The sequence below is a fragment of the Sphaeramia orbicularis genome, chromosome 12 (genome assembly GCF_902148855.1).
Source record: "Sphaeramia orbicularis chromosome 12, fSphaOr1.1, whole genome shotgun sequence".
NCBI classification, from domain to species: domain Eukaryota; kingdom Metazoa; phylum Chordata; class Actinopteri; order Kurtiformes; family Apogonidae; genus Sphaeramia; species Sphaeramia orbicularis.
The window spans coordinates 14,584,725-14,611,888 of record NC_043968.1 but is presented as its reverse complement, the minus strand read 5'-3'; the positions used below and the strand labels follow the sequence as shown (position 1 = coordinate 14,611,888).

General features: G+C 40.5%; 1 protein-coding gene across 2 annotated transcripts in view; it reads left to right on the top strand.

Moving 5' to 3' along the window:
• Positions 1–27,164, top strand: part of col5a1 (procollagen, type V, alpha 1) — a 75,351-nt gene that overhangs the window by 14,877 nt on the left and 33,310 nt on the right. For both annotated transcript variants that reach the window (XM_030149605.1, XM_030149604.1), the window contains exons 2-12: positions 1,441–1,608; positions 8,832–9,045; positions 9,517–9,679; positions 20,229–20,369; positions 21,190–21,264; positions 21,409–21,810; positions 22,165–22,599; positions 23,228–23,284; positions 24,823–24,864; positions 25,493–25,555; positions 25,658–25,732. In XM_030149605.1, the coding sequence (XP_030005465.1) occupies positions 1,441–1,608; positions 8,832–9,045; positions 9,517–9,679; positions 20,229–20,369; positions 21,190–21,264; positions 21,409–21,810; positions 22,165–22,599; positions 23,228–23,284; positions 24,823–24,864; positions 25,493–25,555; positions 25,658–25,732 (1,835 nt within the window). The remainder of the gene's footprint in view (positions 1–1,440; positions 1,609–8,831; positions 9,046–9,516; positions 9,680–20,228; positions 20,370–21,189; positions 21,265–21,408; positions 21,811–22,164; positions 22,600–23,227; positions 23,285–24,822; positions 24,865–25,492; positions 25,556–25,657; positions 25,733–27,164) is intronic.

The following is a 27,164-nucleotide window of genomic DNA, read 5'->3' as shown; positions in this document are numbered from 1 at the left end:
GTGTTGTAACCTGATGGGTTTGTGATCATGTTTTGGTTTTTATATTTGTTACTGAGCAGATGGTTTGTAAATCCAGAATTGGGATGTTCATTTACAGACTGTTTGTCCTAGATACGCACAGTTAACTTTATTTAGCTGCAGCTTTGTCTTCTTGGTAATGAAATAATGTAGACAATGTGCAATCAGACCTGTACTGATGAAAAGTTTCTTTGATGGCATGGTCAGCACATCAGCATACAGCTGTACAGGAACATGTGCAGCCAGAATGTTCTTAAATGGAGACCACTGTTTAAGAATGTTGATTTTTTTTTTTTTTTCTTAATTGATCTACACTCCACGTGACGCATGTGTATGTCATGTAATGACATCCAGCTGGAGGTTGTTGCAGGGCAACACAGAATGTACAAACACTCATGCGCTCTGCCCCTTTGCCTTCCCACCTTTCCCAGCAACCCTTTCACTCTTAGATGGATGGGGGCTTTTGAAAAGGCTTTTTTCTAGGCGGTGTGTGTGGTCTCTGTAGCCTGACACTAGAACTGCAATACCTGTGTGTATATGTGTGTATTGCATGCCTTTATCCTTGTCCACGGGATTGCCTTTGACTTTTAACATTGGCATTACAGCACAGATACACATCCAGCACAATACCACATATTGCTTACTTTTGTCTTTGCTTTATTTCTTGTGTCATAAACTCCTTGTAGCCTCTGTTTTCGTTTGCTTCTCTACTCATGTTGGTGTTTACCCTGCTCTAAAACACTCTGACAGTCCCCCATCCTTGAGTGATCGTCCCTATAGACATGACCCAGTGTCCTGGACGCTAATGTGTGTCATTGTGTCGCTTGTTGTGTGCATCTGGCTGCAGGAACAGCTGTTTGTCCTGGGTGGTTTTGGCATGTGAGGGTGCGGTCCAGGGTCAAACCCCATGTCACATTGTTCTGACCCAGTGTACTTCTGCGGTGGCCTGGTTACAGCCGAGACGACCGGCCTGAAAGTGTGCTAATTGTATGGTTGTGGCTGAAGGGAGGCAGCGGTAGATTTAGCTTTGCAGAGAAGTAGATGGAAGGATTGGTTTTGCTGCAGCTATAACCCATGATCATGGTGATCTATAAAAGGGCACGTCTCTGTTTAGCGCCTAAATGGATAACAGAAATCTTCTCCGAACCACAACACTGAACTCTCCTGCTGAGTAACTCCTGGTTCTGACTCAGCAAAAGTCAGAAAATAGAGCAAACGGTCAAAAAGTGGCCATAATTAAAGCTTATTTAATACGCAGTAGTTCTGGGCTGTCAGTTCTGTGTTAAAAGTCTGTATAATTGTATTGTACAATCATTGTGATTTATGGGCTGTCAAGTTAGCTGGGACAAATTTGAGTTATTTCTGTATAACTATATATAAGTAATCTAACATCCTTTTTTATGTTGTTTTCTCTCTCTGCAGCGGAACCAGCAGACCTCTTGAAGATTTTAGATTTTCACAGTTTACCTGAGGGTGTTACAAAAACAACGGGTTTGTGCTCACATAGGAAATCAACACAAGGACCCGATGTGGCTTACAGAGTATCCAAAGATGCCCAGCTCAGTGCCCCTACCAAACAACTGTATCCAGGTGAGTATCTGACCACTTATGAACACATTTCTCTCAACAACTTTGGAATTTTGTGGTTAAATTTCAGTGTTTGGTTTTATCTTCAACTCAACTCTGTGACCTTTTACCTCACATTTATACAGTAAACTGAGGATAAAATGTTTAAATATGGCCAGAAACCAATTTGTACCATCTCGTTCCTTCCCTTTCCCTCCAGGTAGCACTTTTATAGGCTCCTTTAACTTTATTATTAATGTCGAGTCTGCCTTTGGTTTATGAGATTAAAAGCAGGATAAGCCTGCTGTTTTATCCTTCACTCCCCTACAAAGATGTTTTCCTCTTTCTAAAACATATCTCTAAAGCACATACAGTTTGTCTCCATCTTTTACTCTGTATACTGTACTTATTAACCCATAAAGACCCAAGCATCTGCTGGTGACCAACAGCATATACTGATATAAAATATTTAATAGCATTTGATCCATTAATCCTATCATTACATGTAAATAATTGGTGTAAAATGCAGTTTGTCATCTTTTCATGGTCATCAGATATGGCCCATTTGGACGTTCAGAGGCTCTGTAGTGAACGTGGAAACACTGTCATCTTCTACAACATTGATTCATCAGTAAAACCCATGGAGTTGAATCAATGACAGTGGATGGACACACTTTTTTTTATGTTATAGTATTGATATCTTGGTGAAAAAGTCACTTTTTCTTCGGTTTTCTCTGTTTTGATATAATAACATTGAATTTAATCTGATTTTTCATGAGTAGCTAAATCAAATTTAGGAAAATACATGATTTACAATGAAAAATATTAAATACAGAGGATAATATTATAATAAATGGAGATACATCACTTAACAAAGGTTACATAGAGAGAAAAAATAATTTGGGAACTGACTTAAAAATAGCGCTGGGTCTTTATGGATTAAGGAGATGGGTAGGTCCATCACAATTGGACACATGCAAGTAGGTAAAGTTAAGGGTAAAACATAGCTGATACATACTCGTCCCCCTTTTGAAAATGCCACACTTTAATATTCAGTGTGGTAGGAGGAGCTAGATGATGGAAAAGCAGTGAAAATAGAGGTGGTACAGGGGAGGGAAGTCTGGAGTTCCACTTTTTCCTTGTTCTATTGTGCTGACGTGGCTTTGGGTTACTGCTTTATGGTGCGCTGCAGTAGTACTTTCCTTTCTCTCCTCCCTCTGCTCTGACTCTTTGCTTTTTTTCCCTCCTGCTCTCTTTATTTTCCCTCAAGCTTCATAATTTTTCCCTCTATCATTTCTCCTAGACTGCTGCTTCTGGTCCCTCGCAGTGTTTTCTCCCATTGTGTTTCTTGTAACTGTCTATGGAGACAGACTAAGCCCCCCTTTTCCTATACTTGAACAAAACCATAATTTTGTTGACCAATTGTAGAAATTATTGTGACTGGTTTCCCTGCAGCCTACAAATAATAGCATCACTGTGTGAGAAATAAGAGACAGAGGAATAATAACCAGTCGTGTGAATTAAGCTTCCACAAAGCTTAGATTGGATGACAGCCCCATTCACTGTCTTCTCAGATGTTGCGCTGGCCTCAGTGGACCTTTGATCCGTGTCACGGCTCTTCTTTGGGGCTTAGAGTAGAGCCGCAGAGAGCTCCTGCGCTATGCATGTCCGATCATGCTCTTCAATCAAATAAATACTGCTCACTTTGAAGCTCGATGACAGCATAGCCTATATGAGTCTCTGTTTAGATAAACATGCTATAATTACACACATGCTACTCTGGATCCTCCGAAATAACAGTCTAGATAAAACAAATCAACTTGGAGGAGTTCACAACAGGCACCACATAGTCTTAAGGTGCAAACAGAATAACTAGCAGTCTGTGGCTTGAAGGCCTTAAAATCCACTCGCTGCATCTGTGATGTGGTCCCTCTCTCGCCTCAACTTTAAGAGAATGTACAGTAATATATTCCAGAGGGCGACTGAACCTGTGAGATCATTTTGTCCATCTCTTTTTTTCCCCCCTTTAACTAGGTTTGCTACTGAGTTATGGGTTTGGCCCGAAGCCTGGATGTGCAATTTGCCGAAATTATCAACACAATCCTTCACCTTAAAGTTACAAAAGCCTGTGGATAAACATATAGAAAACACAGGCACGCTCTATTGTTATGGTTCTAGTGTTTGTAAAAACCGCAGTAGCTCTGATTGAGAACAAACTGGCCCGTGACCCTAAAACCACAGACAGTCTGTGATGATGTGTTGGAAAAGAGCAAGTGCAGACATGCAATCATTAGGCAAACATGTGGAAGGGATGATTCATTTGAAACTACTGAGGCACTGAAAACAGAGGAGTCTTTTCTTACCTTTATTAAGTGAATGAAAATACAGGCAGTCAGCCCCCATTACCGTTTTATACCAAACACTTCCCATGTCTCAGTAGTTTTGTCATGAAATTCTTTCTCTTTCTTACTGTACAAGGAATATACAGGGAATCTATGGGAAAGTATGTGTGAGCACTGTCTTCAGATGTCTCCAAATCCCAGCCTGCTTGTTAAGTGTACGAATTGTTAGCCATACTGAACAACTGCCAGTGTCAGCACAAACAGGAAGGAAAGAATGATGCAGTGACTCATACCCAGTGGAGCGAGTGGGGTTAGATGTGACTTGGCGTTTACACTAGTGGTCTGGACCGCTGTGGTTACTCCAGCCATTCAGCCAAATCCCTTTTCTGTACCATATTGTACTACTAAAAGGACTATCCTACAACCACAAACCATAAAAGAAATAAACAATGCAAGTATACATAGCTCAGATACAGGATGACTTCTTTTGCTTTAAAAATTTAAATGATGTGATGCCTGTTTCTTGAAGTGTTGTTTGATTTTCTTACACGTGCATAATATAGTTTATTTTAATGTCTGTGTTAAATTATTAAGCCAATTTACAAGACTGCAAACAAGAGCTAAAAAAGTGAGAAGACAGGTTATATCTACTGCCCAATTATACCAAATGTCATTATAACTAATGATGATATTAATACCACTCAATAGGGGTCATTTTTCAGTGATGTCATTTTGTCAAGGATTAAAATACGCAATTTTCACATTAATGTAATATGAGGATATAATGAAACAGGGGTCAAATAGCATGCTTCTCTAATTTGATAGTTTGCGCTTAATGAACACACTTCCACTTAGAATTCAGCTGTTACTTTACAGCCTTTTTTATTCACCGTAATTCCCATCGCTGCAATTTACATCCATCTTTCTCTTGTTAGCTACTGTAATTGTGTAAGTTTGTGCACATGGCTCCTTTTTAGCCCATCAAAAGACAGGTACATGTGTTTCTGCAGCAGCTATGTGCAATCCCGCTGGAATGCTGCGTGTCTCATACAGAAGGAGGGATTTGGACACAGTGTTGACTGAATGACCAATTATAGGACACTAGACTTTCTAGCTCATTTACCTGCTTGCATGCAGACTGACAGATCCTAGAGAGGATCAGTCAAAACCTTGGCATTACCCTCACCTCCTCCATGACTGCGGAGGCATTATGTATGTTTGAAAGATGAAAAGCAATTTGACTGTAAGTGTTATGTTTTGACACTTGACGCTGAAAAATGGAGATGATCTGGCGCGCACCCCTCTTTTCAGCTCACAGAAACACGAGAAGGGATAAAAACTCCCCTTGGAAACAGCTATATCCTGTTAAAGATGTATTTACCGTGTCAAAATAAAAGGCTACTTTAAACGGCTATTTAATCTGAAAGAAAATGACGGGTTGTGTCTGATTGGCTGGTTTAGATGTCTGGAGTTGTCTTCGAGTCGCTTACATTCCCAGACCTTTTTAAGTCTGATACTGATGCTAGTTCTGCCAGTGTAAACTCCAGGACTTCTGGCACCACAGGCTTTCCATTCCCACCATGTCCGCACACACACAAGCACACACAGACACACACTAAACGAGGAATGAGGTATCTCTCATCTGGTGGCCCGGAGCAGCGGTTTGAGAAACACATTCCAGAGAAACCCGAGCCCCCTCTGAATGACCCCCCCCACTCCACCCCCCACCCCCCCTCCCCGACTTTACCATTAGGCCTGAAGGAGGAGGAAGGGACACTGACACAAGAGAGTACTCATTTATTCTTTTTCCCCTGTTAACTTCACTGCTCTATTTTGGTTAACCTCCTCTCGCCCTCATCCTCTGATCATTTCGATAGAAGTTCTCTCAGGGCAGACATGTCTTTGTAGTGATGGCATAGAGGGCAGGACACTCATTAGAGAAGAGAAAAACTCCCAAATGATTAAGTATTCTGTTCAAGTATTGCCATATCAATGGGGCTGACTGATAAGATCACAGTGATTGACAAAGGCTCAGTATGATTTCATTTATATTCACCAGTGCACTTGCAGGTCCAAGGCCAGTAGAGGGAGGCAGTGTGCCAGTGTAGCATTGAGACTGCTTAATTTACAAACAAGTTAAAGAAGAAGCCTAGCAGTGTATCGCTTACAGCACCCTTTGTCAGACAGTGGGGTTGTGACCCACAGTTGGGTTACAGGAGACTTTATTTGGGTTGCAAAATCAGTTTGGAGTAAAATTTATTTATTTATTTTTTACAGTGTCGGCTTTTAGTTATTGGAGGAATAACAATAAAAAAATCTCTAAGTATGTACTTTATATATTTTTAATATCGTGTGAAAATGAAGTTGTGATTTATCATATCTATCTCTTCAAAATGGCTGGTTTTATTTAAGATTATATGCAGTTGGAAGCACAAATTCACCCATCTCATTAATTATACATAAGGTGACTTTGGTTAGATAGATAGATAGATAGATAGATAGATAGATAGATAGATAGATAGATAGATAGATAGATAGATAGATAGATAGATAGATAGATAGATAGATAGATAGATAGATAGATAGATAGATAGATAGATAGATAGATAGATTATTAATCCGAGGGAAATTCAAGATGGGTGTGTAGTTTCTGTACATTTTAGCTTTTTTTATAATTCAGATTTTTGAAATGCTAACATTTTGTTTCAGCTTTCACCTCTGGGACACAAAACACCCTTAAAACTAGAGGGAAATTGTTTTTTTTTTTTTAAAAAGTGATTTGATAATAAATGAATCAGTGTCCACTGAAATAAAATATGGTCTGCTCTTCCTTGAAAAAATATCCTCTGCTGTATACGGTCGTGGAAAAAATTATTGGACCACCCTTGTTTTCTTCAATTTCTTGTTCATTTTAATGCCTGGTACAACTAAAGGTACATTTGTTTGGACAAATATAATGATAACAACAAAAATAGTTTATTAGAGTTTAATTTCAGAGCTGATATTTAGCCATTTTCTGTTTTCTTGATAATAACCAAAATCACTTCAGTTCTTACATCAATAGCTATGACATTGTACTGACAAAAACAGTGCTTTTAGGCATCCCATGTTTTCTGTTCTGTCTGTTTTAGTCACATGATACACACAGGAGTTAGTACTTGATTGCATAACCATTGTTTTTTATGACTTTTGATGGTCTAATAATTTTTTCCACAACTGTATTAGAAACCGTATTCCTTGCATTCCCCTTCTCCATTTCTTTCTCTGCCATGGTGTCCCTTTCACCCCTCAGCTGACCCTTGACCTCCACACAAACAGCCAGCCCTGAGCCAGTGCTGAGTCATTGTCTCTGGGACAGCCGTGGCTTATGTGAACTCAGACGGCGCTTACTGAAGGGTTTTCTGTCTTTTCTGCCTCTCCTGCTCTCTGCTTTACACTGTCCTGTCGAAGCATCTGTCAATTAAGGGAATGTTTCTCATATGATGCCAAGCTGAATTCCTGAGGTAGCACACTGCCAAGGCATGTGCTCTCCGCATGATGTGATTTGATGCCTGGCATTAATGAAGGAATGATAGAAAAAGACAGAAAGACAAGTCAGGAAAGCTAGCAAACACCCGTATGTCGACTGAGTGAAAGACAGGAAAAAGACAAAAACAAATGAATGGCTGATCATGGCAAAATCTGGGGCTAGAGCTCTTCTCCTCTACCTCCCCTCTCCAACCTCAGGTTTCCACACCACTTCGCCACTGAGGCGTCTTTTTCTCCACGGTTTTTGATTGGCTGCTGAAACCGTACTCACTCCAAAGTTGCATTTTCCAGGCTGTCTCTGATTATACTAAAATGGTGGCAGAGAAGGGGTTTGATGGCTGCACGAGGTGCTACAAAACCACTGTAGCCACAAACCCTGCCTCTCTTTTCCGGTCTTCTGGAAATCTCTGCTCTCCACACACTGAGCAGCAAGGGACTGCTACTGGAATCTGAGTGGTTACTTTGCTTATGCTAAACGTAATCCAGATTGCTTTGCCATAACAATGGCGGTTTCAGTACTGTAAGATTCCCTCAACTTTTTCCGAAAAGCACGATTAAAAAGTTCTGCTAGCCTCAAGTGTAGTCTGACCTCTGTATCACAAAGACAACAGTCTCTGTGGATAGCTGGAAAGGACTCCATCTTTCTGGGGTCTCGAGAATACCCCACAAAGGCAATCTGTCTGGCAGATGTGCCCCACACTTTAGTAAAATGGAGGAAATAGTTGAGGCTGCAGAGGGCCATGCAGATGGAGGCAAACACATTCTTCTCATTTCTGTTTTTGGTGCTTTTATGTGTTTAAAGACAAATTCATTTATTACAATTTCCACTTATGTCTTTAACTTTATCCCAGTAAAATATTTTTGCTCCTATTTCCTCATCTGAATGTCTGTTATATCAATCAGCTGTGAGAGAAGAAAGAAGTGGAGAGGAAGGGTTTGGAGGATAGTTTCTACAAAGTCTCCCAGGGTCACATGTTTTTGTCATTATGCTTCTCATCCTGTGCTGTACTGGAAATGCTCCATTTTGCTCTCCTGCTTTTGTTTTTTTTCCTCTAACTGGCCTCCAGACTTCTATCCATCCCTTTCTGATTAATATTATCTTGTTACATTTGGGTACTCCACAAATCGTGTGTATTTTCTTTTGGTGCTCAAAGCCCATCTTCCAATCTAAATTATCGTTGTCTGTTTTTGTAACTCTTGTTTCCAGTAGAAATTAAAGGATAAATGTTCGAACTCCCTCCTGACACCAAAGAGTACACTTTGTCTCCAAAAATAACATGATTACAACATCCCCAAGAAAAATCTGTTTCATTCTTTTGATCATGATGAATGTGTGCTACTATTTAGAACTCTAAAACTCTCTCTCTGTCCAACCAGGTGATGCTTTTCCAGAGGACTTTTCCATCTTGGCTACAGTGAAGCCTAAGAAGGGCAGCCAGTCCTTCCTGTTGTCTGTGTACAATGAACAAGGAATCCAGCAGCTTGGACTGGAAGTTGGCCGTTCTCCTGTGTTCTTGTACGAGGATCACACGGGCAAACCCACCCCTGAGGACTACCCGCTCTTTAGAGGAGTCAACCTCGCTGACGGAAAGTAGGTGCCCTTTTTCATGGCTTAGTGGTCATGCAACAATCTGTCATTGTACTTGTACAGTACAATAATTTAAATGAATATCACGTAGTGCTTTTTATTATGTTTAACCTTCCCTCTAATCAGAGCCCAGGTGGATGTGTTAGTCTTTCATGAAGTGGCATCTGTGGGGCTTTACTCTGTTGACAGCTTAGTCCACCTGAACCAGGTGTCCTTCATGCGACAGATTTGTTTGTTAAATAACAAGCTTGTAGAGTCCACATGTACAGTTGAATGTTTAATACTTTACATTGGAAAAAATCCAGTATTCCATAATGGCATTGATCAGGTGTTTTGTTTGCCTAAGTGCATTCATTGGATTAGAGAAAGAGTACATTCAACAGAGACACCAAACACAACAGGATACCTTTAGTCTGTTAGGTGTGTTTGAGTGTAACCCAGTAAGTGTGTGAATTAACATGGCCTCCCTTTCAGGTGGCATCGAGTGGCCATCAGCGTGCACAGGCAGACCATCACCCTCATTCTGGATTGTAAAAAGAAGACCGCCCAGAAGCTGCTCCGAAGCCCCAACCCCATCATCGATACCAAAGGAATTATAGTGTTTGGAACTAGAATACTTGATGAAGAAGTTTTTGAGGTAGGCATTATGCTGCAAAGCCTTATCTTCATTTAATCCACGGTATATGTTTCCAACTGGATCTGTTCTTAGATTTATAATATACCATCTTCTATAAGACTGTGTAAGTGTGGCTCAGTGCTTGCCAGATAGCAGTTATTTCAAAACACTACTTGTTTTCCTCTCACTTGTGTCCATTTAGTATTTTGGAAGTGTTTGTGAATAGGATTTGGGCAGCGTTTGGAGAGAGATCAGTGAGTGAATGTAGAAGTTATAGAAGATTTCCATCCACCCCTCTGTTGTAATGACTGTGCAAATCAATGGATGCATGAACCTAAACTGCATACCAATGATGTTTGTGGACTTTGATTTAAAACCCTGACAAAAGCCATCTTGTTAAAAGCAAATGAGATTTATTATTGTAACCAAAGTGCAGACACAAGTGGCTGTGGTGCAAATGATAGCCATCTAAAGCTGTCAGTGTAGTCCATCTTGCACACAGTCGGTATTGTGGCAGCACCCACATCCTTTATAGAAAGAGTACTTAGCTTGTGCAGTCTCCCCCACTGATCCTCACCCAGTGCCACCCACTTATGCACATGCACACAGTTGCAAATCACATTTAATTTGAGGTGCCATATATGCCACATTTTCCACAAAGTTATATCTTGTCCCTGAATATTTTAGCTGGCAAATCTGCTGCATTTGATTGTTCTCTGTGCATCTGTTGCAAATGTTTTGAAGTTATGCCTCATTGTGGCTACAAAGCAGTTAAGACCCATTAGTCAGACTATTCCTGTGTGTGGTTTATATGTCTGAATTCTTTGTCTGAATTGGCTGCAACATTTTGTTTACAGAGGTTTTTAACAAGCAATGGCAGGTTTTCATTATTAGAATAAGGGTTTTACGTCTTCCTTTCTCTTCATTTTATGCAAGTAAAAGCTTTGTGGACGGAGATGAAAGATTAATGTTAATCTGTGTAGTGACAGGAAGCCCTTTGGGGTTTATAAGACCCGGAGATGCCTGATGCAAACACATATAATAATCTTTGCTTTACACTTTTGTGTAGAAATCAAGTTTTGTTGGGCAGAGGATAGCACACAGGCTTGTATGTGGATATTTGTGGCTCTTATACATGACTCCTGTGAGGGACACACACAAATACACACACACTTACAAAGAGGCACAAGGAATAGTGTTGTCTTTGTCCTGTCAGAGTTGTGCTTGTTTAAAGGGGGATTAGTCTGTGAGTCTGGGGCCCTCAATAATAATTAGTAACAGAGGCTGACTGATGTGACTGATGCTGAGCCAGCTGACCTTTAACCTCACTGCTGCTAAGCTAGAACAGACAATAAGAAGGAAATATGACATCACTCCCTCCACAGTCCCTAAAGTTGTTCTGCCAGGCCATAGGGGATGTAGATAAATGATGGGATATAAAATATAAACCTCTATTCCAAAACCATTAATAATAACTTAGCCACCAGAGCCAATTTTCTACATGTGTAGTTTGAGTAATGATTGTTAGATGTGCATATGTGTTTAAGGTGGAAGTAAAACACTGGATATTATTAGTATCAGTTTGCTGATGCATAGTTAATGTGTGAATAGTTTTATTCTAAGTATAATGACCACAGGTTAATTCTTCCAGCAAAATTACCCAACTTTCTATCAGTGTTGTAATTCTGCTCTAATGTAATTTCTTTTTGTGCGCATCTCAAGACGCACAGGTGATACAGGAACGATTTAAATCATACACCGTTATCAGAGCCGCAGTAACAGTCTACCGGTTACCGTGGGAACAGACAGATATTTTGCGAGAGATGTTTAAGGCCCTCCTGCTGTGTGTCTGCCAGTTGGGAGACAGGACAGGCTCCAGTGCGTGCAGAAAATGGAAAATATGCCACATAGTTTCCAAATTATACTCAGCCTGTACTCCTTTCTCCCCTTACTCCCTTCTCTCCTCTGTAGTTTAGTCTGATCCTGTGTTGACTTTTGCCAGAGTCAGCTACCACTGAGAGGTGCTGCGCTTGAGAACATAAAAGAAGTGTATTTGATTTCACAGACAGGTCACTGAACTGAGTTGACAGTGGCCTGCAATGCCCAACTGAACACTTAAAAAATAAAGAAAAAGAATAAAAACTGTTTGAATTATCAAAGTATTTGCCAACAGTGGTGATGATGATGATGATGAGAGAGGCCTACAGATATTGATAGTAATGAAAAACCTTTGTTTAATAACACTCTATGACTATTATGATTGTCAGAGGAGCTACAAAGTATAGTTTTTGAGTTTGTTTTTTGTTTATCTTAAAATGTAGTTTTATCTTACCACGATAATTAACATTTAAAGACAGGAAATGCAAAAAAACCCTAAACACGTGGTGCCAGGCACAATAAACCCCACCCCTTACATATATTTCACCCATTATTAGTAAATGGGAAGATTTTAAAAAATCATAAAAAATTTGAAGTTTGACCTACCTTTCCCAAAATGTAATGACATCTATTCTGGGTCACTGGCAATGTATAACCCAATTTGGTATGAACTGACCAATAGTTTTGATGCTAAAATGTTAACAAACAAACAAAGAAACAAACAAACTAAACCAAAAAAAATACCCCTTGCCTCCCCCTTCGGGAGGCAGGGTAAAAATGCCTCAAAAAAGTAAAGACATCAGACATGGATATTAATTCAAATACTTCAAACTATCCATGTTTTGCTAACAATTTATGAAAACAAACTGCATGAAATACATCTGTAATGACACACAGTGCATTTTGGGGGGGAACACTGCCAAAAAACTCTGAAAACTCCACAGGGAACGTTAAAATACAGAGAAGCAGAGAGAGTAAGAAACTTTTTAATCCCAAATTTCAGTCACAGTGAGTTTCTTGTTTTTTATCAGCCTGTTCTGCAGACTGAGCTTCACTGTTACATACAGCAGTTCAGAGGCACTCAGTACTTATATGCTGATGTGGTTTGTGGTTTGGTTTCTGACATGGTTATTGTGGTCACAGAGAGTGTCTACCCTCTATAAGTGCCATAATGTGTTTTTTTTTTCTTGCATAACACTAGTTTATGCCAGGACAGACTGTGAAGATAATTAGGGTGACGATGAAATAAGAGGATAGGTATTTTAAATGGTAATCACTGCTCATTTGTGACAAATGAAACAGTAATTACACCTTTATAATGGCTATGATGTGCATATAAGTGTCAGTCATTAAATATCATTATCTTTAGGTAACTTCAGCTAATGAATTTAACTTAAGGCATTATTTTCAAGGCTAAAGGTGTGTAGGTTTAAGCAAATGATTTTATTTTCAGTGTATTTTTATCACATTGTTCAGCGAAGGCCTGTTTGACACAGTGAGTGTTCCCTGATTTTCCTGTTCTCTGTTGTTTTGTAACCAGCGTGCCAAGAAAAACCAAAGATAATTTAGTGCCCATCCCTTGCTCTAAGTACAACTCTGTGAAATACATGGCTGTGGTTGGTCTGAGGGATCACAAATGGGACAGGTGGACCACTTGGCCTCCCTCAGAGGTAATCCGCAGGGGACTTGGAGTGAATCGAAGCGGCCGTGGTGGAGCAGTGCAAACACAGCAGTTCTTGTCTGGCCACCTTTGTCTCAGTCACAGCAGAGTAACAGTAAAGCATTCTTGCTCAGTATTATTGTGCCCGATCATACTCTCACCCAATCTGACTTCGAGGGAGTTAGAGGAGGGTAGTTCAGGAGGAGGTTTCAGTGTCAAGAAAACAGAAAAACAATGTTCATGATAGAGTGTGGAGGAGAGGGGGAAGCTGGAGCGGTAGAGGAGCCAAAACTTTGGGTCATACGGTGCTCTGGAAAGAATGAGGAGCTCTCTTCCCGCTGATCTCAGTCTTGGAACAGCAGCCATACCACATGACATCATCCAGAGGTTTCCTTGGTATCCACTGATATGCTGTCAGGCTGATGGGCTGCACACAGGGGGGATGGATGTACATGTGTTTGGGTTGGGGGAAGATGTAAGTCCTTAAGGGTAGCGTGATAGTGATGAGCCTCAAAAGCAGAGGACTTTGAGATGAGATTTAATGAAATAAAGAACATACAATGAGTGGCGGAGTTAGAAGGCCTGTGAGCAAAGGGAGCAGCAAGAAGGACTGGAAGGCTTTTAATAGGCCTGGGATGAAGTGAGTTGTGGGGCTCCCATGGTCCAGCCAAAGCCAGGAAAAAGTAGTAAAAGCACGCAACGCATGAGCTTGATGCTCGTTAAGAGTTTTAATATTGTGATGGCATGATGAGTTTTACACATCCTGTTTCCTTGTCTTCACTTGAAAATTCAACCCCTTCTTCCATCCAGAGATCAGATGTTTCAGTCATCAGTGTCAAGATATGTGTAAAGAACTTTGGAACTACTCTGGAGCAAAGAGGTTACAATGAGTATGCACTTTAGAAAATTAGACAGGAATATTTTCCAGATTCAGAGTTTGAGGTCATTTTACTGTAATTTCAGTTGCAAAATTGTCTTTATCATTTCCGCTATGAAAGTTACGTGATCATTCTGTCGTCTATCTATCTATGTGTCAGCAGGATTGTGCAAAAATCTACTAAAACAATTGTCAGGAGACTTTGTGGATGGGTAGGGAATGGACCAAGGACAAAATAGATCCATAAAAAGGGTCTGAGAGTGGAATTATTTTCATTTTCTTTTTTTAACAGTTTAGAGCTGCAGGCTAACTTAATTTTTTGTACGCTAACCAATGGCAACTGATGAAAAGGAAGAAAATGTAACTTATAATTTTCGGTTAGTTCGTGGTTTAATAATCGTTGTGGTTCGAGAAGAAGAGTGGACCATTAGCTTTGGCGAAGATCTGAGTCTTCTAGTGCACTTCTAGTTCTGCTTGTTAGAGATGGATTAAACTGTGGTCTTTCATATGTGTTGTGAGAAGCTTTACAGATATCAGGAGTAATTGAAAAATCAGAAAAGACAGTTAGCAGCATATTCATAAAGAAAATAATGCTTGAGAACAGGATTTGTTGAAAAGAATATATGATTTGGGAATTATGTCTGACTGGCTTTAACTTCGTTAAAACAAACAACTCACATTAGTTATGGAGGTCGATTCCTCATACAGAATTAGAGAATTACATTTGTCATCATGCTTTGCTCTGTGTAGCAGCAGCTGCAGTTTCCCTACAAATAAAAATGAAGCGAATGGGAAAATGATGCATTTGAGATTCATTTAAAAGGCGTTTTAAATCCATGTGAGAACTAGAGTCTGCTCCAGCTGGATCTAGACAAAATCCAGATTTTTCCGGGCAGAGAAAGGATGAATCATAATTGAAGAGAAAAATGATGGCAATGAATAGTACTGGCAAGGAATTATTGCATATTGAAGCTGAAAACACCTCTCAGGAGTCTGTCATAAAGCACAAAAATACCAGTTCACAGAATAACCGAAAATCTAAAATACTAAATCCTTCTCGTCCTATCTGTGGTATATGTCACGCCTCAGTGTCAGAACACACTACTTCTATAGAGTCTATGGAATGGGACGTAGACATCAGTAGCCCCAGAGAAGATGAAGTTTCCACCATGGATAATTAAGAGAATTTCCTTAACTCATGTCAGATGTTTGTCTTTTTCGCCCACTTATTCCCTCTGTTATTTCTTTACTGTGTCAGCAAGCCCTGAAGTGTGCCCTCAGCAGTTTTTTTTTATGTAGATTTCAGCAAATGGCCAAGCCAAACACTCTTTTTCTACGTCTGTTAGGTAAGGCGAAGTGCTCGGGTTTCCACTGGTCCAAAAGAACAGGCAACAGGAATACGTCCTTAGAGACATGGAATTAAAATATTATAGAGAACAGAGTGTATTTGGGGCTGAAATGCGGAGAAGATGGAGATGAGTTAGAAGGACTTCGAAATGAGGATGGGGGAAATAAGGTGAGGGAATAGTTAAAGCGTTTTGTAGTGCATAAATGGGGTGGCAGACGGGCCTGTTGCTCTTGGCATCTGCTCTGAGCAGTGGGATCGAGCTGCCGTCTGAAGGGGAAAGTATAAGCTGTACTTGATGTCTGGTTTGAGTCTAATTCTGTAAATCTGAAGGTGTGGAATTTCTTTTTAGGAGTCCGCATGCGTATTTCTACACAGGTACAGGACCACATGCAGGTTGTGTGTCTGTAATCTGTGTGAGTTTTTGGTGCTTCCGTGTGTCTGTGCATTTTTGTGTGAGTGTCCATTCTGATTTATGGCCCCTGTGCAGTGGGCTGACCTCTGCAGTGTGTTGTTTGGTTTCTGTGGTCAGATTGGAGAATGCCCAGGCGTTGGGACTGCGAATGTGTCAGTGTGGGCTGGCAGCGGGACCAAGGCCTGGCTCAGAGCTCAGGAGTGACTGTGTAAATATGTTGTGAGAGTAGTTCACCTTAAAATGCAGCCAGAGCTTAGACCTCCCACAGTCTTATCCTCTTCTGCGGGGCCCTCCTACCCATTTTATTTCTCAACTGACACCAGAAAAAAAAAAAAAAAGTGAAATACTCAGCTTTTCTAATTAAGTTTTTCATCTTTAAGCTGCTGTCAACATGTTTTGCAGTGTGTAAAAAGGTAAAAATGGGCTATTATCAGGTTTCCCAGGGGATATAGAAAGAAATGGGCAGCATTGGTTTGTGTTGTTTATTTCATGCTGAACTGCTCTAAGCTAAGAAGCGTTAATTTCATGGGACGCTAGGCACTGCCCCCCTAAATAGATCAGTAGGGGGTTTCCTGACATCACTTCAAGACCTTACTCTAATCCAAATAAACCCTTGTTGGGTTCCATCACCTCATGCTTGAAGTATTTGCATGCACAAGAGAAGGGAAGACGACAAGCACGTGTGGTGTTCATTTGGTTAATTTCTCGATGCATTGTCAGTTTATTGTCCTGTGAAGATTTTGAAACTGTACCAATATTGCATGTCATTAGATGCATCATATCCTTTAATTCAGAAGAGGGAACACAATGAACTCAGTCCACCCTACATGATTGTGGGTCAGGTTCAGATGAAGACAGATGTTTGGCTCTGAGTTCACTAGAGCACTCTCCTGCCCCCACCTGGACACAACTAGAACACCCAGCAGGGATTCATTTGTAGGGGTGAGATTTACACTGCAGAGCCAAGGAGTAAATGTGACATATTTATGCCTTGAATAGTGAACCATGAGACGAATATAAAAAATAATAACCTGTTGAGATGCATTTTGGTGTCTATCTGCAGTATAATCCTAAAGTAGTCAGCAATTTCTCACTGATACATGTACACGTATGTATGTATGCGCATGCATGCATACGTCTTCACCATATAGACATATAACACCGAGTATGTGAAGTGAGGTCAGCCATTGCTCACAGCCACAGGCAATGGGTTTTCCACCAAGGATTGACATGAGGTGAGGACTGGCCAGCAACACAGCCATATTTCAGCAGAGTCCAGGGAGATGCTGACAGCGGCAGCCCTGTTATTGTCTGAAAATTCTGCCTTAAGCACCACTCTGATCTGCCACATGATGCTTGAGAATGAAAAATGTCAGTGTCCCTTCTCAAATAGGAAAGATGATTGCATGTCTTTTATCGTTCCTGCAGGGTTTTGGGTGCGATGCTGTAATTCCATTTAGGTTTTTTTTTTTTTTTTTTTTTTTTTTTGCTGTTTTGTTTTTTGGTATACTGCGTTTAGGTGTGGGATTGGTGATATATGCATTTGTATGCATTTGCATTTGACACTCTATTTTATGCATCTGTGGCATATTTTGGTTTACACTGTATTATCAGCTTCTGTTGATTTCATAAGGTGTAATTTCCTGTTCATGCTAAGTTTAAGTGTTGTTGTCAATCAATCAAAACGTGAATCCCTGACTTTACAATGCATGAGAAGGTAGAAAAGTTTACCCTGTATATGTTAATGAGGTAAATATCTCATGATTTATAAGAGCTATGTGCTCTCATGGGTTTCTGTATTGAGCTGCCAATTCAGTGCCAGAATATTTAATGACAGATTTGGCATTAGCATACAGCTGGAGTACAGTACATTCATATATACTGTCTACTTACATCTGTAAAGCAGTAGCTTATATAACAATCGGCACCAGACTGTCAGTTGACATGCAGAGAAAAGTGGAGCTCTGGCTCAAAGAAAGGAAATCAGCTTTAGTGGTTGTCATGGTGGATCAAGGCTTTAACAGTAGTTTCACTGTGAAAGGTGTGCAGTTGTCATGGTGATGCACGTAGGATGTAGGCCTTTCTCATTAGTGTAGAAATACTGCACGAGGGAGAATGAAAGAAAGTGAACGGAAAAAGTGTATCTTTTAGGAAGTAACACATGAAACATTCATTCATTCATTTTCCGCAATCGCTTAGTCCTTTGTAGGTTTGCGGCGGAGGTGGAAACTATCCCAGCTGACAGTGGGTGAATCAATAATTTCTCAAAAATCAGATCTAAATTCAAGTCATTTTTCCAAATCTACTGATTTCAGGAGCAGTCAAGTGTTGAAACCAACTCTTATGATGTTGCCTGAAGGCGAGATATGTAGGAGGCAGTGTATTTTCAACTGATTTATATTCCTAAAAACTGAAGTAAGAGTCTGTTGGAAATGTTTGGCTACTGTTTTAATCTGATCTCAGGTCTGTGTCATGCTTCTTCTCATGCATTTTTTTCAACCTCATGCCATTGTCTATAGAATTCCTACAATCAAATTCATCCATTAGCTTTCCCACCTTGAGTAGACTCTCAAAATAACACTTTTTTTTTCTTTCAGTGCCTGCACACTCCTCTTTCTTTGTATACATTTCACACATCATTTAACACTTTTTGACACAGTGTCCTTATTAGTGTTTACTGTCCACAATTAATCATCTCATTTTGATAAAGTCAGGTTAGCATCACACCACTTGTGGTCAGGATCTCTGCTAACATTCCTCTTGCTGCTCAGGGAGATGGAAACACAGAGAATAGGGTAAAAGAAAAAAAGAAAATCAGAAGAATGGCATGTGAATAGGAAAGCAGTTGCAATGCTTCAGACTGCATGGCTGTTTTGTCGTACAAAGGGCTTATTCCTCATTGAATGTGACCTCATTTCAAACACTGAATTCCCATCATCCCCTTTCAGTGCAGCTGTGACACACAGTCTTGCCAAGATAAGTTAGACAGACTGATACCAAATCTAGCTTCCTAACAAATCTTAGCTCAGTGGTAGCAGTTTCAAAATTTCCCTGGAATTGAGTTTATAGCTTGGAGGGCTCATAATGTCTACTCCAGTCCCCCTGGCTTGGAGACAGGGATTTGTTTTCCTGCATCTACCGTAAACTCTAGTCATCACAGAAGCCAAGGACAGAGTGGGGAACATCTTCTGCGTGGAGTATTTTGCAAGGGTTATTAAAGGATCCAAGACGGGCAGTTCTGTGTGGTATGTTCGAGTGTACTGGGGAGTATGATTGGTCCTCCTCAGTGAACTGTCACTGGGTAAACCACAAATGAAACCCATTTATGTTTGTCAGAATAGAGAACTACCCTTGGAGAATTTCAGCTGGAATCGTATGTTGAGGGATTTTAGACTTTTGGCAATCGGACGTAATTAAAAACACATCCTTTGTGGTGGTTCTTTCCCATAGTTGTGTCACTACAAAATTCACACAGACACCAATCAGCTAAGTTGACAGTATTGATGTGGAATGACATCACTGCATTTGGAAGTTTTATCAGGACATGTCTGGGCTGATACAATGCAGTGTTTCGGTGCCATATGCATTCTGTTCAAAAACATGTGGCGATCACACACACCCATCTCCCTATGTAGCCTGGGGATCCTTCTGAGCCTTTTCTTTTCCTGTCTTGTTCTTTCTCGCTCTTTTTTCTATCAATCTCCCCTGTTCATCTGTTTTGTGAGGGTTTTCTGTCTGTAAATCTGTCTCTACTGCTACTGTCCCACCCCCCGCCTTGACTCCTTATGTACATATACTCCTGTAAGTCAATCACTCAGGTCAGCTATCGGTAACTGCTGCAAGTCGGCTCATGTTGATCATGTCACACATGCTAAGTAGATTCATTCACCTTACACAATGAGCTTGAGGGCGAAATCACTCATGTCCCATTCAGATCTGGGGCAGGGCTTACGGGCTGTTGCTTAAAATAATATATCTTCTTTAAGACACACTTTCCTGGTGTAAGAGCTTGTGATTTGTGTTTGTTTGTGTCAGTGTCTGCAGCTACATGAAATCAGTTTTTCCATGCTTCATCCTCTAGCTCCTTGCTGTTTGTCTCACACTGGTGTTCAGTGTGATGCAAACCCCACTGAACTTGAATCAAAGTTTGCAGTCATCCTTAGATTCCTCATTCTCGACCTAAATGCGGGACCACCATTTGTGCAACCAGATCAGGTTTCACACAGATGTCCCCCCTCATTGTTATTTGTTTATATCCTTTCATTTTTTCCATTGGGTTTCCAAGTGTGAGAGGGCTATTTCTGACATTATTAATGGTTTACATGTTTATTTACATACATGACTTCCAGCTGCGTTCAGTGAATCTCATGACTTCCCGTGTCTTCTGGTTTCCAGGGAGACATCCAGCAGCTAATGATTGTAGCAGACCATCGTGCTGCCTATGACTACTGTGAGCACTATAGCCCAGATTGTGAAGTGCCAATCATTGACCAGCCTCAGCATCAAGATCCCAACATGAATATCACAGATGAATATGTGAGTATTATGACATTGTTCTGCTCTTCTGCATGAAAATAACGTTTCATAATGCAGAACTCACAATGCAATCTTGTTACTATTGATCATTTTGTATTTGCATATAATTCTGTACATAATGGAACCTTGTGAAATCAACAAAAGAGTGTTTTTTGGCTGACCTTACTAAAGAAGCCTGATTTCCCTTAATCCATAATTGTTTCTAATAATCAAATCAGATCTTGGTAGGATCTTGTGCTGAAAAGAGCCTCTTGGCTTATGCAAGAACACTGCACTCTGCCAGAGAAAAGTGCTGACTAGGAAGAACAGGGTTATCAGGCAATGTGGTTAGTTAATAATGTTCAGGAATGATGTGGTGCCTGCCTAAGCCTGTGCAGCACTGTGCAGTTTTCCATACTGAATGCTAATACACGCTGTGCATGCTAATTATAACTGTGTCAGAGAGGTAGCACAAGATAGACAGGAAGCTATTCTTTTGACCTTTCCTTGCCCTGAGGCCTATCAGTATGCCTGGAGGCTACATGGAAAACTTGACCCGTTTTAAAGATGTGTGACAGATTCATTTAGAAAGCAGTAGAAAAGTAATTTGTCATTCAGTTGTAACAAGTTGCAACAGGGAGATACAGCATGAGGCTTCCATGAATAGAAGCATTCCTCTGTGCTTCTGATCGATGACCAGTATGTTGCAAATACATCAGCTCGACCCAGCAGCAACCGAGCTGTAGCTCATATTTAAAAACTGTTTTTAGAAAATGATAGTTATTATTTCTCTCCAAGTCTTACTCTCTCTCACTGTTAATGCAATATTTCTCTGCTTTAGACCACAGAGGAGGACAACTACTATTATGAATATCCCTACTATGATGATGTGGATGGCAAGCCATATGACTCCAAGGTAGTCTAATATGAATGCACATATTTTTTACCTTCCCCATTAATATGGAGAAGTGATTGAGGTGATTCTTGTTTGGAAAAAAAACCCTGCAGATCAGCACTGTCAACATGCTTTATGAATAACATTATACTCTGCACCTTACAGGTAACGGATGCAGATAGAGTAGTGACCACAGTGGAGGAAGCTGTGAGAGGTGGTTCTACTGATGGTAAAGTGGTGACATCAGTCTCCACAAGCTCATCCTCTGGCTCATCCAGCAGTTCTTCAAGCTCTTCAGGTACAGCTACAGGCGGAGGGGATGCCTACGGGGAGGAGACCAGCCCTTATAACAACTATGACGACTACGGCAACTACGAGACCTACTATGATGAATCTACAGCTGCCCCAGATGGCGACACCTCCCGCCGTGTAACCATCACCAGCGTTGGCACAGGTGGCGACATTGACCTGGGTACCGGGGGCAATATAGACTTGGACGCAGGGACCGGAATTGAAAGGAGTGTCATCACCACTGGAGGAGGAACAATCACCATCAATTCAACATCAGTGGGTTGACATAAATGACACTATTAATGATGGTTATGAGTCATTTGTTTTAGATGGTTACTCACACCTGCTAATGTGTAGGATAAAGAAGCTATCTGCTTTAGCAAAAACACAATTAGGGACTTTACTGTAATCCACATTGGGGAAACAAATCCTGTCTGACACTGAATTTTGTTGAACACTCGTGTTTTTGTAGTTTGTTTTCATAGGAAGGAACTACGTCACCATTGACCATAAACACACAACATTATAGATTTAGTTTAACTTTTACCTTATGCTGCTTGGATTACGCTGTTGTGTTCTAAAGTCGTATATTTCTCTCTGATTTTGTTTCACTTTCTCTATTTTTCATAGGTTGGAAGTTCTTATGATGATTATGGTGATGGATATGATTATGGTGTGGACAGCCATTATACCACTGGTGGAGGTGGCAGCAGTAGCAGCAGTACTGTCCACATTGGTGGAGGAGGCGGCAGCAGCAGCAGCAGCAGCAGCAGCAGCAGCAGTTCTACCGTCACCATTGGAGGCGGTTCTACCGGAGGTGGTTCTGTATCTGTGGGAAGTTCTTCAACCACTGGAGGTGGCTCAGCTAGCGCTGGTACCGGAACCGGTGGATCTGTTACCTCTGAAACTGGCCTGGGTGTTGAAGGTGATGGAGACTACACAGATCTGGATGAATTCAAGGAGGTGGACATCACTGACTATGGTGATGGAGACGTATATGGAGCCTACGAATATGGAGACATAGAAAAAGTGCTGCCTGCTGAGAAAGATGAATATTATGGACAGGTGAGAATTAATGAAGTCAAGGTTTATTTATTTATATAGCACATTTAAAAACAGACACTACTGCCCCAAAAGTGCTGTGCATAATCATGAAACAGAATATAAGTAAAAGACAATAAATAGAATAAAACAACACTGACACATGGTTCATGCGTTAAAATACTAAAACAATAAAAAGTGTTTTGTGTCCAGGTGAGCAGAGGTTTAATGGTCCTCAAAACAAAGCCACATCTCCAAGAATATACTTAAGTCCATTGTGTTGAATGGTAGTTTTAGTCTTATACTTATGCTTATACTTATACTTCTACTTGTACTTGTACTTATATTCATAGTATATGTTAATCGAAGTGTATTTTCTTTTGTGGTTGTATTTGTAATTGCCACAGAACCAAACAAAAATGTTTGAAAAAGACAATAGATGAAAGTAGAAGAAACTGTAGCTGATTCATCAAACCCTAGAGCCCATTCCCCAGTAAATGAAGTATGAACTTAACCCTGTCTCAGAAATCAATGTCTGGTCTAAGCTGGATATTTGGAGAATCATTACACCCTAATGTCACTGAAGAATGAAGGATAACAGTGAGGAGGATGAAGGGCCTGATCATGTTTTGTCTGTGTGTTTGGTGTGTAGGTCGATGGCGCTCGTGGCGAGAAGGGACAGAAGGGAGAGCCTGCTGTTATTGAGCCTGTGAGTATTAGTCTTTGAAAGACATACTTGAGTAGCAGATGCAAGCTGCATGAGCTCGTGTGCACATGTGCGTATGTTTGTGTCTGAGGGTATGTATGTATGAGCCACATCTAAACACAGTCCACCCATCTCTTCCAAAACCCAAGTTGAACACACACATTTGGGCAGCCAAAGCTTTCTTACAGTACACTTGGGCAAGGCTGTGCTTCTGGCTGGTCATCAGAACTGCAGCATAAACATTTGGAGAATGGCCATGCAGGAATTGTCAATAATCTATAAACACAGTGTGGGTAGTGTGTAAACACAGGGATGGGACGGAGGGAGGGAATGCAAGCGGAGCTAAAGCGAATAAGAAATCTCTCAAATCCTTTTCTACCTCCCTGCCAAAAACAAACATAAACAGTTTGTCCTTAATCATATATATATCATACAAACTGTTGGTATCACCATCATCATATATATCACAGCACATGCATGTTTTACAAGATGAATTAGAGACAGAATCTTGGAGGAACTCTACGTCTGATATAATTACAGCTGTTTCACTTCAAACTGTGTCACTTAGTATACAACCTTCAGTGACTGTCTCCATGTTTATGTGTGAGAGCGTTAAAGGAATGTGTGTATGTCTACTTCCTAGATGACTATGTAATGTGTGTATGTAAGCATTTTCAAGGACATATCACCAACCACTTGGAGCATGCATTACCACCCAGTGTGGTGACACATATAAAACTTGCAAAAATCAAGTCTGTATCCCTCAGAGCTTACATTGTGTTGTCATTAACAAACATAAAGGTGTTTGTATTTTCGAGGTTTTTCAAAAGGTCTAACCCCGTTATCATCACACACACTGCAGGCAAAGCATAGGCATAACCTGGGGAACGTCACAGATCACTTGATGTCATTTTATGCTGGAAACACTCAGAGGGTAGTGCTTGGGGGTTGATGGAAAACTGCTGAGCTCACGTAATTCAAATACATTTGGATAATATATGGGTTTGTGTCCTCATAACAAAGCAGTAAGCCAAAATATTACCACAAGAAAAAACAAACAAAGCAATATCTCAGTGGCTACAGAGCTGCAACCATGCATCTGTAAGCTCTAACAGAACAGAGATTTTAGTCTATTGGGATGCTGCATATAGTAGAAGGGCATTTTTTAAGGATTTAATAAAGCTTAAATATGTGAAATCATTGTGTGTTGCATTCATGGTGAGAGATGTGAAATAAATCAATTACTCCTTTAATTTAATTCACACTTCTTTTAATTTATCCATGTAGGACAGCACCTAAGGGCTCTTTTTCCTTTGCTTCTCTGAGTCAGTTCTGCATAAAATCAAGAAAACTGAAATGACCAAATTAGATTAGCAAAGAGTTTGGGATGGAAAGTTGATATGCAGGTGTGATTGGACTGATTCTTATCCTCCTTCAGCATCCTTAAACGGACACAATGTGATCGTTGCACACACACACGGAACAGTGTAGTTGTGGGGACTGTGGTGGCTTTTTCTTATTTCTGTGCTTTTGTTTTTTAGGGAATGTTGGTCGAGGGTCCGCCTGGGCCTGAAGGGCCAACAGTAAGTCCGTCCATCTCAGATCCACTGTCATTCTCTCTCTCCTGTTCTTTTTTTTTTTTTTTTTTTGTTCTTTGCCTTGTCCTTTTTTTCACTCATCATTAGAAACATTTTCTTTAATCTGTATAGAGTCTGTCTCTGTTGATTTAAATATTTAACTGATAGATTTGGGCTCACATACTTACAAAATGCTATATCTTTCCTACATCCTTAGGACAGGAAAATGTGAGGTTTTGGGTGAACCTTCTGTGAAAAATCCCTCACTGCCTGATTAGTAATGCGAAGGGAGTAGCCAAAAGATTTCCCCTGAGGAGATGTAGACTTGCCCAGATGTTAAAGAACTAAATTATTTATTTAGGGAAGATTTTTTTCAGACACAGTTGCTCTTGACGCCCTGCAGATGGAGTGCCATAGAGACCAGCCATTCAAGTACTGAGCTATAGACAAATAAAGAGCACCTCACAAAGGATTTACAACTCAACAAGCTGTGCCGTATTGACTCATGCATTCCTTTCTCTCATGTGTCACCATTTTGCAAACTAAAGGCGAGAGCATTTAGTCGAACAAATATGAATTTTTTTGTGTTGTCATGTGTATGTATAAGTGAAATAAGATCTTTTGCTTAAAATAGGGTCTCCCTGGACCTCCAGGTTCTTCTGGCCCACCGGGCAGCCCTGGAGATTCTGGAGAGAGGGTGAGTGGAACTGCATTTGTATATTGTTAGAGCAGTATTAATACAGAAACTGACCATCATTCCTGTTCGGGTTCATGTACTCTTGTGTGTTGTCTGTCCCAGGGTCCTCCTGGTCGTCCTGGTCTTCCTGGTGCTGATGGTCTGCCGGGCCCCCCTGGAACTGTTCTGATGCTGCCTGTAAGTAAATTACAGCTGTTAAAAATAGAATTAAAAAAGCTAAATAGAACGCTGTTGTTAAGTGCCAAAACGTTTCCATGTGCCTTTGAGTCCTTTTTTTAGCGTTGTTAAGAGCCAACTGTAATGGATCTTGTCATGTTTTATCAATAGCTTTACACACGCCAGTGGAATGTTGGGAGTTTCCTTTGTAACTATCCTTTGGTGGAACAGTCCATCATAACTTTGTTTCATTTCTAATATACATGTTTAGCTCTTCAGTCATCGAGACAACCCCTACTACTACTCTACCACCTCTTTGTTTTGACTCCATAGAGCCAGATCTACACCTTTTAGGACAGTATCTCTGTAAGATGATGATCTTAAAGGAAGTCTCTGGTGTTAGAGAACTTACACAGCCGTCCAAATGCTGTTTACCTTTTTACTTTTCTTGCCCTTGCACTTGGTAGATGTCTGACGCTACTGCTTTTAGGCCTGATTAATTGTGCAGATGTGTTGTTTCAGAGATCCATAGAGCTGTCTGGGTGAGACATGTGGCAAGCTCTGTCTGGACAGGAACTCAGGTTGTTCTAATGTGTTCACTGGAAGAAAGCTTGACTTGAAATCTGATCCTCAACCTCTAAGATTAATAAAAACATGCATTGTTGTTTCAACCCTTATTTACCAGAAGCTGTACTTTGGCAGTACTTATGAGTGGAAATTATGAAAATCGTACATTTTATGGCACTGTTATTGCTCCAACATTGCCCAGTTACATTCTGTCACTCTATTTTCTGCAGACAGTCTCTTCTTCCATCATTTGAGCTTGTGTTAAAAGATTACGTAGTTCCCATCACAGTGTTCTTTTTTTTTCTGTGGTTCTGCTTTGCTTGTCAATAGTGTGATGTAGCAGAACATTTTGTTCAAGGTTTATGCAGAGGAGTGTCAGTAAAGGAACTGACTGCTGGAATAGGAAGGACAAAAAGCATGAAAAATTGAAGAGCAAAAGAATCAAAGACAGACCCAGCGACGCTCAGAAAAAAAAGAAATAGCTGAATTTATTTGATCATGACTAAGATAGTGAAGAGAAGAGCCAGAATTTAATCAATCTCAGGGGAAAGTCACACAGAACAAATTGTTGCTTTTGCACAATCTTTGTTGTTAGTCATATTTGCTATATGAGATCTATATGAGATGTTCTGAATCGACTGTTTGTATTTTGGTCCTTGGTTACAAAGTCTCTATGATGGTGAAATATTGTGTTTTACTGTTGTGTTGCTGTGTTTCTGTAAACCAACCAGCCGTCAGCCTCTTCTATTCAACTCCAGACCAAGCACATCCATGTTGAACCAGAAGCATGAATTTTCACTTATGCTGCAATGCCAGCTCATCACCACCAGATGCCAGTAGAATTTGAAGCTCATAGCCTGCAAACAGCATGTGATGGTGTTGGTTT